The 18,544-nt window shown below is 39.6% G+C and overlaps 1 protein-coding gene across 6 annotated transcripts in view; it reads left to right on the plus strand.

The window, feature by feature from the left end:
- Positions 1-18,544, plus strand: part of LOC149840983 (NAP1-related protein 2-like) — a 70,708-nt gene that overhangs the window by 10,923 nt on the left and 41,241 nt on the right. For all 6 annotated transcript variants that reach the window (XM_090003518.1, XM_090003519.1, XM_090003517.1 and 3 more), the window contains 5 exons: positions 7,964-8,086; positions 8,229-8,279; positions 8,448-8,519; positions 8,735-8,848; positions 8,984-9,045. In XM_090003518.1, the coding sequence (XP_089859644.1) occupies positions 7,964-8,086; positions 8,229-8,279; positions 8,448-8,519; positions 8,735-8,848; positions 8,984-9,045 (422 nt within the window). The remainder of the gene's footprint in view (positions 1-7,963; positions 8,087-8,228; positions 8,280-8,447; positions 8,520-8,734; positions 8,849-8,983; positions 9,046-18,544) is intronic.

Below are 18,544 nucleotides of genomic sequence, written 5' to 3' on the forward strand. Positions count from 1 at the left end.
CACAAGTGCAACGAAGAGGAATCAACTTTGATGCTGTTGACGTTGGCTAGTGAAGGCACGACCCTCACGATCGTGCGTTGTGCAGAAATTAGAGAATGCCCAAATGTGAAAGATGGGCCTCAAACTTTATTTGATTAATAAATCCAATGAACAATGTAAGTAACTGTAGAATGACAGGGAATGAACAATGAAAAGGCAAAAAAAAAAAAAAAGAAACAACTGATACGGCTGGAAGGAAGAAGACAATTTAGGAAAAAAACAAAGGGAAAACTACTGAAGACAAAATACGGCTGCTGCAATTCTGAAATTCTCTCCCTGCGCACATGTAACGACCCCAACTCCTACCTTTGAAAAATGCGGAATATATATATATATTTTTTTTAAAAGAGTCGCGAAAAACTTCCCAGAGACCTAGGGTCCCTACAGTTCCAATTTCAGTTGGATAACCACACACCACAAAGCAACTTACATTTATCAATCATAACCAATCCACTGAATTCTTTTATTAATGAATCAATAAGAGTAATATGTTTCATGTCAAAAATGAAATATCAAACTGCAGGAAATCAGAAGAACTAAAAGAAAATAACAGTAGAGCCACTCTGTCCGTAAGTGAAGTCGTCTGAAACAAATGTGACCCTCGTATCTCTCAGAAGCTAGTCGACTTCACTGATCACCTGTGCCTGGGAAAAACCAATAAAATAAGAGGGTCAAAAATCCGAAGAATTCTGCGTACAGGTTTCCCTAATGAATCAAATAAGAAAAAGAGCATAAATAAGATCCATGTAATATTTTGAGGAATACAATTATACTCAATTCTTAAGTCAATTAACCATTCACGCATAATTAAACAGTTAACAGGAGGGAACACGAAATATGCAACATTGATCATAACTTAATCAATAAGGCAATTAAATGTAAAATAGATTAACATCATACAATGATCAACATAAACAACTAAGTGAACAGGTAAATATGCATGAACTAATGCATAGTAGGAATATGCATGATTTGTGTGCAATGCATGACCCATTTATTATCTTCCATTTAAGTTTTCATCTTTTCATATGCATGTCCTATTAAATGCACACATCCTTAAGTTCCTCTTTTTAATTACAGTGGCCCGCGGATACACCAAACGGGTACAATCCCCGAGGTTAAGTAGGGTTCCCGGGGTAGTTTCACACACAATTTGTATTTTGTTACCGGGTTCCAAACTTAGCCCACGACCGATATCAGGAAACAGCACCATCCATCGGAACCTTGGAAAACAGCATCCAAAGTCGGGGACACCAGGGAAAACAGCATCCACTGGCGCCACTTTCTTGGTATACCAAAACAAACTCACAGCTGTGACTAACACACCACTCCCGGGTAAAGTGACGGATTCTCCCTAAAACCGTGGCCAGAAGAAGAACCTCAATATCGGGTTCAGGGGCAACAAAACGCACACGGAGTTTTTGTATCCTCACGGTTTCCCCTAAACCGCAATATCCAAGATTCTCACGCTAAAGCAGGGACATCAAGGAGAAAGTGAATTACACTGTTCTTTATTTAATTTTATTTGGTTATTAATCCATTTCTTTTACATTTGCAAATTTACCTGCAGAACTAATAACATAAGCTTGCACATCAGCATGCTAAGCTTTTCACGGGACCACAGCCCGTGACAACATAGAACAGTGTGGTAAAACAACAATATCACATTTGATTTGTTGCAATGCATCCAAAAACAATTAAAACGGAGAACAACTAGTCCTCGCGGCTCATCCAGCCACAATTGATCCAATTTGATCATTGCCACATGCATAAGCAAAAATCATAAAGAGTATGCCACTTATGCATTCTTTTCACATGTTTTTCAATGCGCATTCATTTAGGACAATTTAAAGGTGTACATGAAACAATAACCTACATATACATATGCATGAGTTCACAATTTCAATTTAAATTTCATGCTTTCATTCCATACATATGCTCATATCCCATGTATGATTTTATTTAGCCTGTCAATGTATACTTTAACATACATGTTCATGTCACATACACACTTTGATGAAATTACACACTTAAATCAGCATGTGAACCTTCAAGTGGTGGTGCACGTGTCAATACATCAAGTTAGTGTACAATATGCATAAGATGTAGCTTTGCAGCAAATACTTTGATTTTTGGCTTAATGTATGAAATGCAGAAAACAAAACATATCATGCTCTTACACACATAGGTCTGAATATCAAGTAAGCATAGATATAAAAATTTCAAGAAGAACTGAACCTTACACAAGCTAATTTAACTCAGCCTATAATATTTAGTTTAAGCCTTGGAAAACAGCCTGTACGATTACATATTTAGCTAAATTATGAGAGTCACCCATAATGTTTGTGTCATACAGATTACATGGGTGTATGCCTAACAATCTTTACACGTCCATATGCCTCTTAATCACCTTATAAATAGGTATGACAGAATGCATGACATAGATCAATCATACTACTAAGCAATTTAACAATTATGAAGCAATTGACCACTTACACATGAGTATATACAAATTTTATAACCATGCAAAGCTGGACTAACACAGGTATAATGTAGTCTTATTTAAGAAGCAATGACCCAGCCAATGCCCTTGGATGAGGCTCCACAACCACCAGGCTCGGCCTGTCAGGCCAGCCCAATTCGGCTGGGCTGATAGCCAGCCCACCTAAAAGAACAAAAGATTGTCCTAACTGATCACCATATTGCTATTTGATAGATAAAAGAACAATAGATTGAGGAAATATTCCCCATACTTAGAAAAATGCTAGAAAGAGGGTGTACAGTGCACTAGTTGAAGTAGAAGGCAATGTGCAGCTTTAACCATCTTTTCAAACCCAAATTCTCTCATAAAGCAACAACCAAAGTAAGAAAGCTTGCATTTGTTTTCTTTAACAGTACATGTATGTAAAATAATGGATATTGTAATCCAAGTTACAATTTGTTTCTCTTTTTTTTTTTTGTGGCCAAGTAATTTTATATAGAACCTGTTTCTGCAAATTCTATGGAGCCTAAGGATGCAAATAAGTTTTCAGAAGCATAGAACTTACATATGGGTTTAAACGCAGGATCAGGACCATAACATACCATAATGTAGTTCATGTTATTTGTATCTTAAATATAATCATCAAGATGATTATGAATTGCAAATGACTTGAGAATGATGGGTCTGTATATCATCCTTTTACAAAGACAAGCAACTATCACAGACATTTCACCCAAGGAGATATTCCAACTCTTACACCTCTGTAAACTTTCAGCTCCAAAATGGAAAATGGCCATGTTTTATGTTTTTGATTTGGTTTCCACAAGAACGCAAATGACCAACTTTCTGATTAGCAAGAATACAAAATACAAACATTCAAGAATATAGTTTAAACAACCAAACCAATAAAATAGACCTCCTTGAAATAGAGAAAAATCTATAGAAAGTTGATGACAAACCAACGGATCCAATTATGCCAACTTAAACGCAAGATAGCACCCATGATAGCAACTCACTATGCTGCTGACAAGCTTCCAAAACAAATAGACATATCAAAATCCTCCACCCCAGCAAACCAAAATCAGGAAAAGTTTCCCAGCCACAAATCATGAAAGGCTTCCCAACATAACGAAAATCTCACAAATATGTCGATTTGGGGTTTTCGGCCCCTCAAAACCCCAAATCTGCCTCTCTTTCCAATGATTCCCCTAAAACAATACCTAAATCGAATTTAGGTTCTTTTTCCCCATTCGAGCCAAAAGAAAACCCGTACCTTTTTCGCTGGTTTTCCGGCAATCTTTCCGGCGATCGGAGACTGGAGGCACGGTCGGCTGGGCTGCTCCTTGTTGCTGCCGTGACCTGCGGTGGTTGCAGCCTTCCGGTGATCTACCACCCTCCGGCGCACGCACACAGATCGAAAGAGAGAGGGAAGAGGGAAGAGAGAAACGAGGGAGACGAGGGAGAGACCCCTCTCTTTACCCTTTTATCGGCTGATTCCCCCCCCCCCCCCTTCCTTCCTTCCTCTTTAGAAACAACAGCTCTTCCCCATTTTTTTTTTTTTTAAAAGGCTGCAGCTCGATATAGGGTTTTAAAAACCCTATCGGGTTATGGATCCGGGTCGGGTCCGACCCGGGTCCAAGAGTTCACTTTTTTTTTTACCTGCTAAGGGGGAGGCACGGCCCGGGTCCGGGACTGAGACCCGAGATCCTATCACTATCAGGGCCAATGGATCCTTTGCCGATTTGGGTCTGTGAATTGGATCCATGACTTACTCGAAAAGGTGGATCCACAGGTTGGATCCAACTGTGGATCCCTGCACTAACCCTTTTATTTTTTTTTATTTCTTTTTATCTACATATATGATATTAACTATATATATATTCCCCCTTATGGGTCCTGGATCCGAAATACGGATCCTTAGGCCCATTCGCACATTTCGCATTATTTTATAAATGAAAATTCATGAAAATTTCTGGTTATTACAGCACAAAACCCTAGAGGGTTTTTTAAAGACTTTGGTTGGATCCGGGTAGCGGGTCCGGCCCCGGACCCGATGCTGCTCCGGCATGATGTTGGATCTGGAGCTGTCCGACTCGTACTCTCTATGCTTGCCTGGCATTGGTACACAGTGGTACCGCCCCTCCATGTCTTGGAACCAGTATGGGAATTGGATCCACTGCTTGGATCCGATTCCCAGAGTGCAAATCCAGTCCCCTACGTGAGTCACGCTATATGAACCCGGGTCCATCCTGCTCTGCATCAGAGAGAGAGAGAGATTCCAATCTGAAAGCTTAAGTCGTATCATCCACTCTACCTCCCTTTAGACTTTTTCTTTCCCCAACTTAGCAATTTGCAGCATTCTCCAAGCACTTCTTGAAAAAAGCCAAAAAGTCTTGCTAGCAAGCTTCTCTTTACCACCACGATCTCATCTTTGCCCTCTGCCTTGTTAATTTTTAGGAAATTACGACAAAAGGGATGACTTTTTAGTTTAGGAAAAATGCTATATTGCCATAGGTAGAGCTAGATGCTTTAAGACCCAAGCAAAAAAGAAGAGCCAAGTGCACCTAAAGATAAATTTGTAGTTAGTCGCCATCACCTGACTATGCAAACTTTGGTCAAATACAGTATCATGGCACATGCAAACTTGGAAAAAACACAACCAGCCTATAGATCTAGAAGTAGGGAAGTCCTCAAGCCTTTCACATAAAATAACAACTAATACAATGACAACATCAAATAGCACATTATAACAATTAACCATCTTCATCAAGCACAAATCAAGGGCATAAGAAAGAATAGCGGGATAAATCTCAAGTCAAATTGAGTGCTTCCTCAATTTTAGAATTCTTTGCTTGTTCTGCAAGTGCTTGAAGGACCATAAAGCGGATTAGGGGATAAAAAGGAAAGAAGAAAAGGATTGAGGAACCAAAGAGCAGCTAAGACCATTCCTTGGGGCATCTAAATCAAAGCAAGAGTAGCACTGTGAGCTTGGGTGAGGTGTAGAGAAGGCCTTTTGGCACAAGTTGCTTGTTTGAGGGTTTTGTTTTGCCTTTTCCATTGCATTTGAGCAAAAAAACTAAAGAGGGAAATAAATGAAATAACGATTTCAAATGCTATGGGTTTTATTCATATGGGTTTATGAATAATCCCATATTGACCAAGCATGGAAAGTGGCCCTCCCTCCACGTCTTTAAAATCCTCCTGATGCCCATATTCTTTCATGCTAAAAGCCTCATGGCTCTTAAAGGCCTTGAAAGAAATTTTAGGCTTTTAAACATTTGGGTTTTTTGAGGCATTCTTATCGTGTTGCGCCTTATTTAAAAATCTGCGAAAAAACACGAGAAATTGAATACGCATATTTTATTGAAAATAGCAAATTTAAAACGTGGGCATTATAAAAGTTTGCATTTTTTTGTGAGAAATTGAAAATCCCGGAGATTTGGGACTATGAATTGAACAATGGGGATTGTTTCTGGCAGGAGGTCATTTCAGTTGGGAAGTTGTCGACCACTTCTGTTTGTTGCTTGCTACTCCATTATTTATTTTTTAGTGGAGTTTATTTCTTAGCAATACCACTAGTTTTGCCCCCTCAACCTTGTCTTGCTGACACACTAGAAAGCCCTCACTCTTCCATTTTCGGCTGGTAATATCCCCTATTCTGACAATGTTTGGGTGTCAACTCTGTCACAGAGACACTTCACTTAGCATGCATATCTCATATTGACATGATACAACACTCGGACACTTCATGGACATGACACAATACTTCATAGGCACAGTCTAATCAGTTTCACACACTATCAATATTGTGTCATTAAGTTAATATATTTTAGTTTGTAATCTTATTTACTTATTTTTCATATTTACTTGAGTTTTTTTTAAAACTTGTCATGAATTACGTTACAATTCAAATTTCAATTTACTTTCATTATTTCATATTCCTAATTATAGCGATTTAGAATTATCGTTTTATACATACATACGCCCATACATATACATCTGTCTACAGCTGTGTCCCCTAATCCTAATTATTGAAAATTATCGAATCGTACCAAGCGAATCCTCATCGTGTCTTGCTCCCACATCTGTATCCATGTGACATTGGGTGTCAACAAGTTATCCTTTGATACTAGGGATGTGAGCGGATCTGATATAACTAGATATCCAACCTGAATTCGATTTTGATTGCCAGATTCAGTTGCCAAATCTGGATCCGATAAAAATCGGATTCGGGTTCGGTATTAATTTTGCATTGAAATCCGAATCTGAATCCGACTAAGATTCAACCGATTAAGTGTAAATATTGGGTTTTAGACTAGTCGGATTCGGATTCAGTTTTATCTTTTTCCATCTGATTCTGAATCCGAATAGGTCAGATCTGATTAAGTTGGATTCTGTAATGCCTAGATCCGACCTGTTGACATCCCTAATTGATACTCTTATATGTTTTGTGACACGTAGTTGATGTCAAATCTTTTTAGCTTATCCAATGTGGTGTTTTTCCCTTGTAATTTCATTTAAGAGATAAATGGGGTGTGCTGTTGGTGTGTATAATCAGAGAAAAGAGTCAATTTATGTTGAATGTGGCCTTAGTTCATGTGCACTGACATCACTAGTAAAAAACTGTTAAATGATAGTGAATGTTTGCCTTGTATTCACTCTCTTCTTTTGCTACAAAATTCATGGTTGATTTTTTGCACGACTGGCTGAGAAAGGGATGCACCCAGTACACATTTAGAGTATTGATGAGATGATTTCTTTAGGTATGATTAACTTGGCTTTTGTCTCTTTCTATTGATATTTATTATTATAGGACTTTTGTTGTCTTTGTTTCAGATGTCATTACTCACAGGAAACATCATGATATTTTGATGATGTCAGGATGCACTTGTGTGTTCCCGTGTAATCAGAAATATCTGGAGGGTTTTAAGGATCATGGATTTTGTAACGTGTTTTGTTCTAGGTCCATCATATTTGGATGCATTTGTTGTTCTTTGTGCATAAGGGCATCTATATGGAATCTGTTTTGGGGGTTGTATAGATACAAAACTTTTATGGCAGTGCTAGCTCCTAGCAATAATCTGTGTCTTTGTTTGCAGTGAATGTAGTTGTGTTGCCTTCTTTTCAAACAGTACTTCAAACCAATATAATTTTGTAATCTTGAACTTTGTTTGTTGGAGTTAAAGGTGTTGAGTTTCTTTCCATGTGTCTCTTTTTATGCAATTAATTCTTTTTTTAGTTAATTGTTCTAATATTCCTGTTTCATTGAAGTTCTGTTCAGTTCAAGATTTGCAGTCTGCACCATAGTCTCAAAAAAAAAAAAATACAACAATTAAAAGGATTCTATACTTATCTAATCATTGATATCTCTCCACTTGTTAAATGTGTAATGATAAACTTTCTCTTCTTCTGTATTGATATACTTTGTAATTCTCTTGATAGGTCAATGAGGAAGCAAGTGAAAAAGTGTTGGAAGTTGAGCAGAAGTACATTGAAATACGCCGGCCTGTTTATATCAGACGGAATGAGATAATTCAAGCTATTTCTGACTTTTGGCTGACTGCAGTTCGTGATTCATCTTCTTTATTCCTAAATTTATCCGTTCACTTCTTTTTCTGTTTATGTTTCTTTGGGATTCAACTTAGAATCATCTTCATGATTAGATATCAGACATACAATAAGATAACTTTGAATTTACAACTTGCAGTTTATGAGCCACCCTGCGCTTTGTGATCTCTTAAATGAAGAGGACCAGAAGGTTGACTCTCTTATGCACTTGATGCTTGTTTCAAATGCTGTGTCATTCTCTTAATTCCCTTTGTTTTCACCAATAATCTTTCCTGTACTTTATTTCTTAATCATTTCTAAATATCGATATTCTGTGCTACAGATGGATCTATTAATGTTTATTTCTTGATTGACCTAGATTTTCAAATACTTGAAGTCATTGGATGTTGATGACTGCAAAGATCTGAAGTCAGGCTACACCATCACATTTGTGAGGCTCTGTCTTCTCCATTTTCAGTGTATAAATTTAGCTTTTTATAATTGTTCCTATATAGAGATATGATAGAGAAGTAAGAAATTAACACTGGTTTTTAGTTCTATTATTTTGGCCTTTTTAATTATTTATATTCTCGAGGGTTAATATAACTAAGTAAATACTAAATGCTGCTTTTCTATCTGCGTAACTCTGTAATTGGATTGTTGCAGAACTTTTCAGCTAACCCTTACTTTGAAGATACAAAGCTTACTAAAACATATTCATTTGATGAAGAAGGAATACCAAAAGTCACTGGTACAAACATCAAATGGAAAGACGGAATGGTGAGGATGCTTTAGCTTGGATTTGTTTATCTTTCTGTAATACTTCTGGTGGTTTTATAAGATTCTTCTGATGATTCTTTTTTGTGTGTTTTTTTATTTGTATTTTCCTTTCTTATTATGCTTAAACTTTTGAAGGATATTGCTAATGGTGTTGGTAATGAGAAGAAAGGGAACAAGCGCCCATTTAGTGAGGACAGGTAGGTTGTATTTCTTCTGTACTCAGGTGTGTGTGTCTATATATTGTCTGACAATTCCTGACTTTTGATCACATCACCATATGTATGTGCTGTCTTTTCCCTGTCTGAAATTTGTTAATGATTAACCAATGGCTGGAATGCTTTGAAGGCAAGAGTTTCCTTGATCAACTTTTTTGAACGGTTGGCCAAGCAAAATCATTGAAGAACATCCATTATAACTATATGCTAAATTGATGCAACTAGCCTTTGGTTTCAAATAGTCATTCTGTTTTTAGTAATCATGCAACATGTCAGTTGTCTTCTGCCTGTGTGATCCATGTATAAAGGCTGAAATGGACAATGCCTAGGTCTGTCTAAATGTGAATGCTGTTAATTTGCAGGCCTAAGGTGAATTCATACTGATTATCAGTAGGTCTTTGCTTGACAATTTTGCTAAGCTACTTTATAACTAGTCTGCTACAATGTGGTTATGGTATTTCCTTCTATGTCTTGATGTGACTCGTTTGTGATCAATTTTATATTCATAGTTTCAAAGAAAATGGGGTTTCTCCATTTGGTCTGCTTTATCTGATGCCTGACAAAATATGAATATGATGAACTAGGTCAACATGAGCCTTTATTTATTCCAGGTTACTAATCTGTCAGTGGACCTTTATTTTAAGATGGCTTGGTCATATTACCACCCCCTTGTCTCAATGTTGTCAATATCGCTTTCGGACCCACTTCAAATTGATTCAGAGAATTGGCCAATTCACACTCGGACCAAATCAAGATGAATTGGTCACTTTTACTTGTTTAATTAAAAAAACATTAAAAATTAGTAAATATATAAAATAATAAAATGAGGGTCAATTCACTCTGATTGAGCCCAGATCAGGCCGATTCTTTCCGATCAAGGTGAATCGGGGTTGAATTGGCCTATTTGATGTGTATCAGCCAATTCAGGCCGATTTGCGTCGAGGCTGACAACATTGCCTGGGCTTATCACCCCTCAGTGCAATTGTAATAACCTGCTCATTCCAATGTACGCCAACTTAACGTACGGTGCTACTCTCCCAAGGGCCATTCTTTTTAATCGCCATCATGGGGGCTGTGGGATCACCTTCCCTTTTGTTTGCGCTTTTTTGTAGGAGTGGATACAAGAAACAGCATCCAGATATTCAAGTCGTGGTTATTTTGTGAATTTCTAACACGACTTAGGCTGAACTGGAATTATATATCTTGGTATTTATTTTATTAACTGTCAATATTATTATTTAACATACTGGTCTCATGCAACTTTAGCATCCTTTTTATTGGAGCATTTGAGGTGGTGAAGGTGATTTAAGCCTTAGCATATGCATAGGGCATGGGAGGATGACATCAGGGTTATTTGCACTTGTTGGCACTTAGCAGTAGGGGTGGCAAAACCTGACACGACTCGCCAACCCGCCTCTTAGGCGGGTTCGGGTTTGGCAAAAACGGACCCGTTTAATAAACGGGTCGACCCGCCTAACCCGTTTATTAAACGGGTCGGGTTCGTGTTAGGGGTATGCCAACCCGCCAACCCGGCTGACCCGTTTAATAAACGGGTTAGGCGGGTGGGTCAACCCGCCAACCCGTTTACCCGACCCAACCAGTTTATTAAGTGGGTTGGCAGGTCGTGTCGGGTTACCCGTTTAATAAACGGGTCGGGTTCGGGTTGAGGTATGCTGACCCGCCAACCCGACCCGATTGCCACCCCTACTTATCAACTTTCTTGAACAAAACTTATCACATGAACTGTCATGTGAGAGATCAGATTCTATAAAAAAACTCGTTATCCATAAAGATGTCATGTAATCCTATTGCCATACTGCTTGTGAAATTCTACTATTTATAAACTTTAATTTCAATATTTTTGTTAAGGTCATGCATATTTATGTACGAAAGTGTATTAAAATTCATCAGAATCTTATGCCGTTGTCTATCAATGTCTCATGCTAAATAATTTGGAGGTGTGCCTCCTTCAAGAGGCATGATATTAAGAATGTTCTTGAAATGAGCAATTTAATCTCAATTTTTGGATCTAACCAATAGTGGTTTATTAAGTATCTATTGTTGTGGAGTTCAATCGTCCAGTTACGGGATTTGTCTTTGGAATGGTTTCAGAAAGAAATCTTGGCAATATAATCTGATCTAATTACTGCTAAAGTTCAAATTGGGGCTAACTCTCCTGTATTGCCCCATCCTTCCTATTTTATGTGTCAACTGGCATTGCTATGGATACATCTATATGTAATATTGCATATTTTGGTACTTAGTCATTTTATAATTTTGATGAAAATTTGGCTAAGTCTTAGAGAAAAATCGTTTGAGGCTCATTTTTTAGACTGAAGTCTTTGAGTCTAGGCATGACCCAGGTCTCATTGACAAGGTCGAGGGGAGCCAAACGAAGCGTGAGACAGAGTTTTAATTTTGACCTTTAAATTCAAGCGAAATTCAGGTTATTTTTGGGCGAAATTCAAAATTTTATATGCGTGCAATATATCGTTGGATGCGTATCGAAATTCTGAGCGCAACAATATTTTGTTTTCCTGATTTCGAGTTCTGGTTTGCCTGGAAATCACGTTTTTTTTTAAAATTAAGTAGTTTGTCGAAACAGATCCAGAGTTGGATCAGATTGGATCCAATGTATAAGATCCGAATTATTATGGATTTGAATATTCTGTATGTCCTACTTAAATCTGGATTTGATCCAGGTCTTACTTCAATTTTTGTTTTGGGTATGTGTTTGGATCTTGGATTCGGATCCAGATCCAACTTTAAGCCCCACGTTTTTCCAGCTTTAAATTGAATATAAAGCTTTATTTTGGGTTTAAATAAGGTTAGGGAGCTTTTTGGGTTAATTTGGTTATTTTTGGGTAGCTTTAGATAATTTTTAATTAATTAATAATTAATAATTAATAATTAATTAATTAATTAAATAATACTAATTCTGAATTTTGGTTTAGGGTTGAGTGGGACTCCTTAAAAGAGCCCTTACACTTACTTAAAGAGAGTTTTATAAGGGTTGGGAGAGTTAAAAAAATTACCAAATGTGGAAAAGTCAACGTTTGGTAGAGTTTAAAAAAAAATAGGAAATAAAAATGGGAGAAAGTTTCACTTTTTGGGAACTGTTAGAGAGAGAGAGATGGGGAAAGGGGGGGGGGGGGGGGCGTCACCCCTCCCCCACCCATTACTTTAAAAGAGAGAGAGAGAGAGAGAGAGTTTCTCTTCTCCATCAGCCCTTGTTCCACTATCATTCTTCTCTATTTTTCGATTTTTATCAAAGGTATGGGTCATTTCTTTTGAATATAGGTGAAAAATTGAATGCCAATTCGATTTCATGTAATAGTTGGCGTAAATCCATGGTTAAAGAGTGAATCTATGAGTTCACTCAAGTATACATGGATGAAGATCCGTAGATCCTCCTTTACATGGGTGTTTTCGGTTCGTTTCAAAAAAAATTCTGTGTATGCGTTTTCTATACAAAAACAGAATTTTATTTTATGTTAAAGTGGGCTTTTTAGCTCTTGTTTCATAGGCAATTCGATTTGCATAATATACATCTGATAATTGGATACATATGTAATTGTTAAGAATTGGAAAATTTGTGTAAGCCTTATGGTTTCATAATAGTCTACATAAGCATGCCAATAAATAATGCATATTAGATGTTGTTCATGAGATAGATGTATATCCCTTGGTGGATTATTGTCTCCTGAAAAATTGTCATATGAATCTGTATAAGCAAGCGTGTTAGTTTACGAATTTGTGCAGATATTAAAGTATTTGTATTCCTGGATGTGGATATACATACCTCATTTTGCGAATCTGCATGCATAACTGGATTGAAAAAAAATCTTTATGTGCATCTATTTTCTCCTGACATTTGTATGTTATAGGTACACGCATGTTTAGCCATCAACTTTTCTTTATATATATAAATATATAAATGTTTAGGGAGGGGTTTTGCAGTCGGGCCACTGTGCCAGCCGAGTTAGGCACGTCTGGCCAGGTCTGGCCTGACCTGGCAGTACCTTGACAGGCCTGCCTGGTTCAGCTGAACCAGTTCTGCTGGCCTGGCATGGCCTGCGAGGCTTGCTGTGCACACAGGTGCCAGCCGAGAGGGCTCGGCTGGGCAAACACCTCAAAAAAACAAACAAATACAAAAGTTTGTTAGACTGTTGGGCCTAGCCGACCTGATGTCGGCTGAGCCGTGGGCATTCAGCCCCAGACGACCCAGTCGGCTGGGCTGGGATTACCGACCCAGTCAGAGTTACCAGAAGCGCCTAGGTAAAAGGGAAAGCGCGCTTCCCCAAAGCGTGCTTCGGAAGTGCGAAACGTCGCGCTTCCGAAACGCATGGGGAAGCATCCACCTTTTTTGGGAAGCACGCTTCCCTTTTATGGGAAGCGCGCTTCCCCCTTGCTTCCCTATTTTTTCATTTTTTTCGCTTCCCCCTCGCTTTCGGTTCGCTTCCTAGGTCGCTTCCGAGACGGTTCGTAATTTTCTTCTAAGTGGTCCCACGCTTCCCCGCTTCCTAAATTTTTGAAAGTGCCTCGCTTCCCGCTCACGCTTCCCGTATCGCTTCTCGCTCCCGCTTCCTTGACTGGTAACTCTGGACCCAGCCGACCGAGACGACTGAGTCAGGTGTGGCGGTGTGACAGACCCAACTAAATGGGTCGGTTGGGTCACAGGTAAGTAGTAGGGGCAGCCGGCCCTAGCCGACTGGGTTGGCTGTGCTGGAGACGAGCCCCAGCCGATTGGCAGTCAGCTGGGTGCTGGATCATATAAAAAAAAGAAAAAAAATACATATATATGTCTACTGGTGATTAAGTATTCTGTTACAAAATTTTCTCTTGCATTGTGATGTGTGTGCACTAATGTTCATTTGAGTGAGACAACTCATTAACAGTGAGTGTGCTTGAGGTACCTTATGGTTATGCTAAGGTGGAACAGTGTATTGACAAGCACATATACTAAAAAAATTATATAGATGCCTTTTTACTAATTACGTACAAAATTTACTCAAAACATGCATTTCAACATTAGTAAATGCATTACATGAAAATATGTATTTGACATATTATGCATAATAAATGAAAGCATGCCAGTGAATTTAATATGTGCATTACATGAAAACGTGCACTTGTTACTATTATATGAATTGAACGTGAACATGCTTCTAAATATCTCTGTGTCATACGCATAACTGAAAACTGCATTCATGACTGTGCATTTAGAAAACATGTAAATTATGGCATGTTGATATGGTTTTTGCTTAGGGTGCAGCGATAATTGTAATGAATCATCGTGGGCTCGGTGGGCCTCGAGCAGTGGGTGCTCCTTCTTTACTTACTTTTAAATGCATTGCAAAAATCATATTTATTTTTATTGCATTGGGTTTACACTGTTCTATGCTTTTCTGTGGGCGATGGTCCCGTGATGACTCTCGTAGGGCTAGATGCGAGTTTTTGCCTTGCTTTTGCATGCTAAATTGCAGAACTTAATAATTGGCTTTTAATAAAAAGACAATGAATAAGAACAATGTAATATACAATCTGAAATCTCCCATCGAAATAGTGAATATCTTAGAGATTCGGTTTTGGGGGACCACGAGGATACAAAAAACTCAGTGTGCTTTACTTATTACCCCTGAACCCGATATAGAGGTTTTTTCTCCTTACCACGGTTTTAGAGAGAGTCTGTCACTGTACCTGGGGGTAGTGTGTTCGATACAACTGTTGTTTTGGTGTACTAAGAAAGCGACACTTGTGTGCGTGAGGGGTCCCTGGTGTCTCGACATTAGATGTGGAGGTCTAATGTTCCGAAGGTGATTCGGTCGAGAGATAAGTTTGGATTCCAGTAATAAAATGCAACTTGTGTGCTAAGTTACCCTGGGAACCCTACTTGACGTCGAAAAATTTTACCCGTTTGGTGTATCCGTGGGCAACAATAATTAAAAAGATGAACTTAAATTATATGCATTTAATATGACATGCATGTGGAAAGGAAAACTTTAAGGAAAAATAATAAAGTGTTCATGCATTGCACATAAATCACGCATATTCCTGCTATGCATTAGAACATGCATATTTTACCTGTTCTCTTAATTGTAACATGTTGGTGGATGCATGATGTTTAATTTCTAATACATGTTAAATGTCATTCTTACTTAAATTGTGATTCATGTTGTTGATTAATGTTCTATCATGCTTAATAAATGTTCCCTGTTGCATGAATGCTTAATGGAATTATGTAATTGACATAATTGCATTCCTCTGAACTATTGTATGAAATCTTATATGTGTTCTTTAGCTCACTTGTTTCACTAGAAGTACCTATGCTCAGGATTTTGATTCTGACATCCTAGTTTTATGATTTTTCGCAGCCGCAGGTGATCAGTGAAGCGATTGGCTTCTGAGGGAGTTACGGGTGTCACGCATTTGCTAGACAGTTCACAGATGGACAACGCCACTCTTCTTTTATTTCCTTTTTGTTTCATTTATTTGTTATTGCACTATGAATTTTTTATTTATGTAATTGTCTCGAGACTTATCACTTATTATTTAAATAAATGTTTGGTTTGGTATGGATGATAATTGTAAGCTCTATTGTGGTTGGTTGTTTTATTCAATTGGGAGTGTAACTGTAAAGACCCAAGGTTTTTAGAAGATTTCCGCAATGGTTTAAAAAAAATATGCATTTTCAAGGGGTATGAGTTGGGGTCTTTACAGGTTTGGTATCAGAGCCACCACAAAATCTTATATATTTATCATCTTTTTAGCATCCAAAATTTTTATTTTGGTAAGTGAGCCCTGTCCTGAAGTATCAGCAAGTCGTGCCTCGTACTTTAGAGCAGTCTCTTTCACTGGTAAGGCTATTTAGTACTCTTATTTAAGCATTGAACATCTTATGTTTGTTTGTATTCATGGGCAATTCTCTTATAGTGTGCATTAAGAGTTTTAATGTATTTGTATGAAAGATTATTGTTCGGGATCAACCCCAAGGGGGTAAGATTGATAATGGTCTAAATTTTTGTGAAAAATATGTGTGTTGTAGATGTTGTATGCAGGCCGAGGTGCTTCGTCTTCCACTGGTGCTCCCGCGAATTGGCAGGAGCAGAGGGATTTCATGATGGATGCCATCCACACCCTGATCGAGAGACAGGCGGTGCAGGCTGCATAGGCAGCTGCGCGTGACCCTTCTGTTGAAGTTGTTTTGAACGCAGGCTGTGTTTCCTTCTAGAGGTTCCTAAAATTGGACCCGTCGATTTTTGCAGGCAAGGCCGTCCTAGAGGCAGCAAAGAGCTGGGCCGAGGAGATGGAGCGGGCGTTCGACGTCCTATCTGTCCCCGAGGATAGGAAGACACCGTTTGGCACGTACCGTCTGAAGGGCAATGCCAAAAAGTGGTGAGACACCCTGTGAAGTTCGCCGACATAGACGCGATTCCCTTGGAGGTGTTCAAAGAGGAGTTTCTGGACGCATACTTTCCTTCCTACGCCGAGGAGCAGATGCAACAGAAGTTCCTCGACTTAACTCAAGGGAACATGAGTCTGGTGGACTACACCACTAGATTTCAGACTCTCAAAAGGTACTGCCCGAATCTCTTCAAGAATGAGAAGGCGAGGGCGATCAAGTATGTACGCGGGTTGAAGGACGGACTACGGACTCGTGTGCTGATGAGCCGACCTACTACTCTAGCTGATGCGATAAAGTCTGTCATAGTCCTGAGAGAGGTCCAGAACCACATTTCAGAAGGGAGGTGGCAATGAAGGTGGTTCTTTGGGCGGGACGAGAAAGAACCCACCTACAGGCGAAAAGGTGCAAGGTAGTAAGAAGCAGCTGACCCGTGAAGGGCAACAACAAGGTCGACCCTAGCAGCTGAGGCAGTAGAGAAAGGCCCCGCCAGTGTGTCGCAAGTGCGGCAAGAGCCATCCACTAGGCTTTTGCCCGATGTTCAAGTGGGTCTGCTATCAGTACCAACAACTAGGGCACATCACTCCATTCTGTTCGAACAAGCCAGCGGCTTAAGGAGGACAACAACAACAACAACCACCGCAACAACAACAGAGGCCTTAGCAGCAACAAAGTCAGCACATGACCAATGGGCGAGTCTACGCGGCTACAGTAGCTACTCAGGGCGATCAAACCATGGTTGCCAGTTGAGGAAGCGGGAGCGGGAAGCGATACGGGAAGCGAGAGCGGGAAGCGAGGCACTTTCAAAATTTTAGGAAGCGGGGAAGCGTGGGACCACTTAGGACCGATTCGGGAAGTGTCTCGAAAGCGACCTAGGAAGCGTCTCGGAAGCGACCTAGGAAGCGTCTCGGAAGCGAGAGGGAAGCGAAAAAAATTAAAAAAAATAAATAAAAAAATACAAAAAATTGGAAAAAAAAAAACAGGAGAAGCGAGGGGAAGCGTGTTGGAAGCGAGGGGGAAGCGTGATGGGAAGCGCACTTCCCATTAAAGGGAAGCGCGTCCCCCATTAAAAGGAAACACGTCCCCCATTAAAGGGAAGCGTGCTTCCCAAAAAAGGGGGACGCTTCCCCCCACGCTTCGGAAGTGCGACGTTTCGCGCTTCCGAAGCGCGCTTCGTGGAAGCGCGCTTCCCCTTTTAGCTAGGCGCTTTCGGTAACCCTGGATCAGACTGACCTAATTGAAGGTATCTTCTTAGTCGCCGATCATTTTGCGCGTGCGATGTTTGATTTGGGCTCGACCCATAGTTTTATTTATGCTTCGTTTACAAAATTGCTCGAATTGGTTCCTTTCAGCCTTGAAAAGGCTCTTAATGTGATGTCACCTATGGGTGCATCCTCTTTGTGCGGAAAGTATTTTTCGACAATTTGCATTATGATCGAGGGGCATGAGTTGTCTTGTAAAACCCGAGATTTCCTAATTTAAAATATTTCAATTTTTTTTTCAATTTGGGCCTAGATCCACATTAAGGATCTAGGACCCATAAAGGGGGGGGTAATTAGGATTGATTATTTGAAATCTTGATTTAAAGGGCAATAATAAATAAATGAAAAATTTTCTAATTTAAAATTTTTAATTTAATTCGAGGATCCACAGTGGATCCATTTGGATCCACTTGTGGACCCATTTCGTTTTGGGGCTGGGTTGCGGGTCCCGGGTTCGGACCCGAGCCCCACCCCAACTAATAGCCTTTTTAAAACAGAAAGGGCAACCCGATAAGGGTTGCCCGATAAACCCTAACAGGTTAGGAAAGGGGGGGAAAGGGGGTGTTACGCAAGGCGTAATCGACCTCCCCCTCCCATCTCGGCGAGGAAGGAGGGGGCCTGGGGTCGATAAAAGGGGGGTGAAGAGGGGGTTATGCCCTCTTCACTCGGGCTCTCTCTTCCCCATCTTTCCCCATCTCTCTCTCGCTCGGTGTGCGCACGCCGGAGGGAAAAACACCATCGTCAGGCAGCGTGGGCTACCGGCTGCCATTGAAGGTCGCGGCAAGCAGCATCCACACTCCCTTCTTCGCGACAGCAG

The sequence above is a fragment of the Nuphar pumila genome, chromosome 4 (genome assembly GCF_984573655.1).
Source record: "Nuphar pumila chromosome 4, dmNupPumi1.hap1.1, whole genome shotgun sequence".
NCBI lineage: Eukaryota > Viridiplantae > Streptophyta > Magnoliopsida > Nymphaeales > Nymphaeaceae > Nuphar > Nuphar pumila.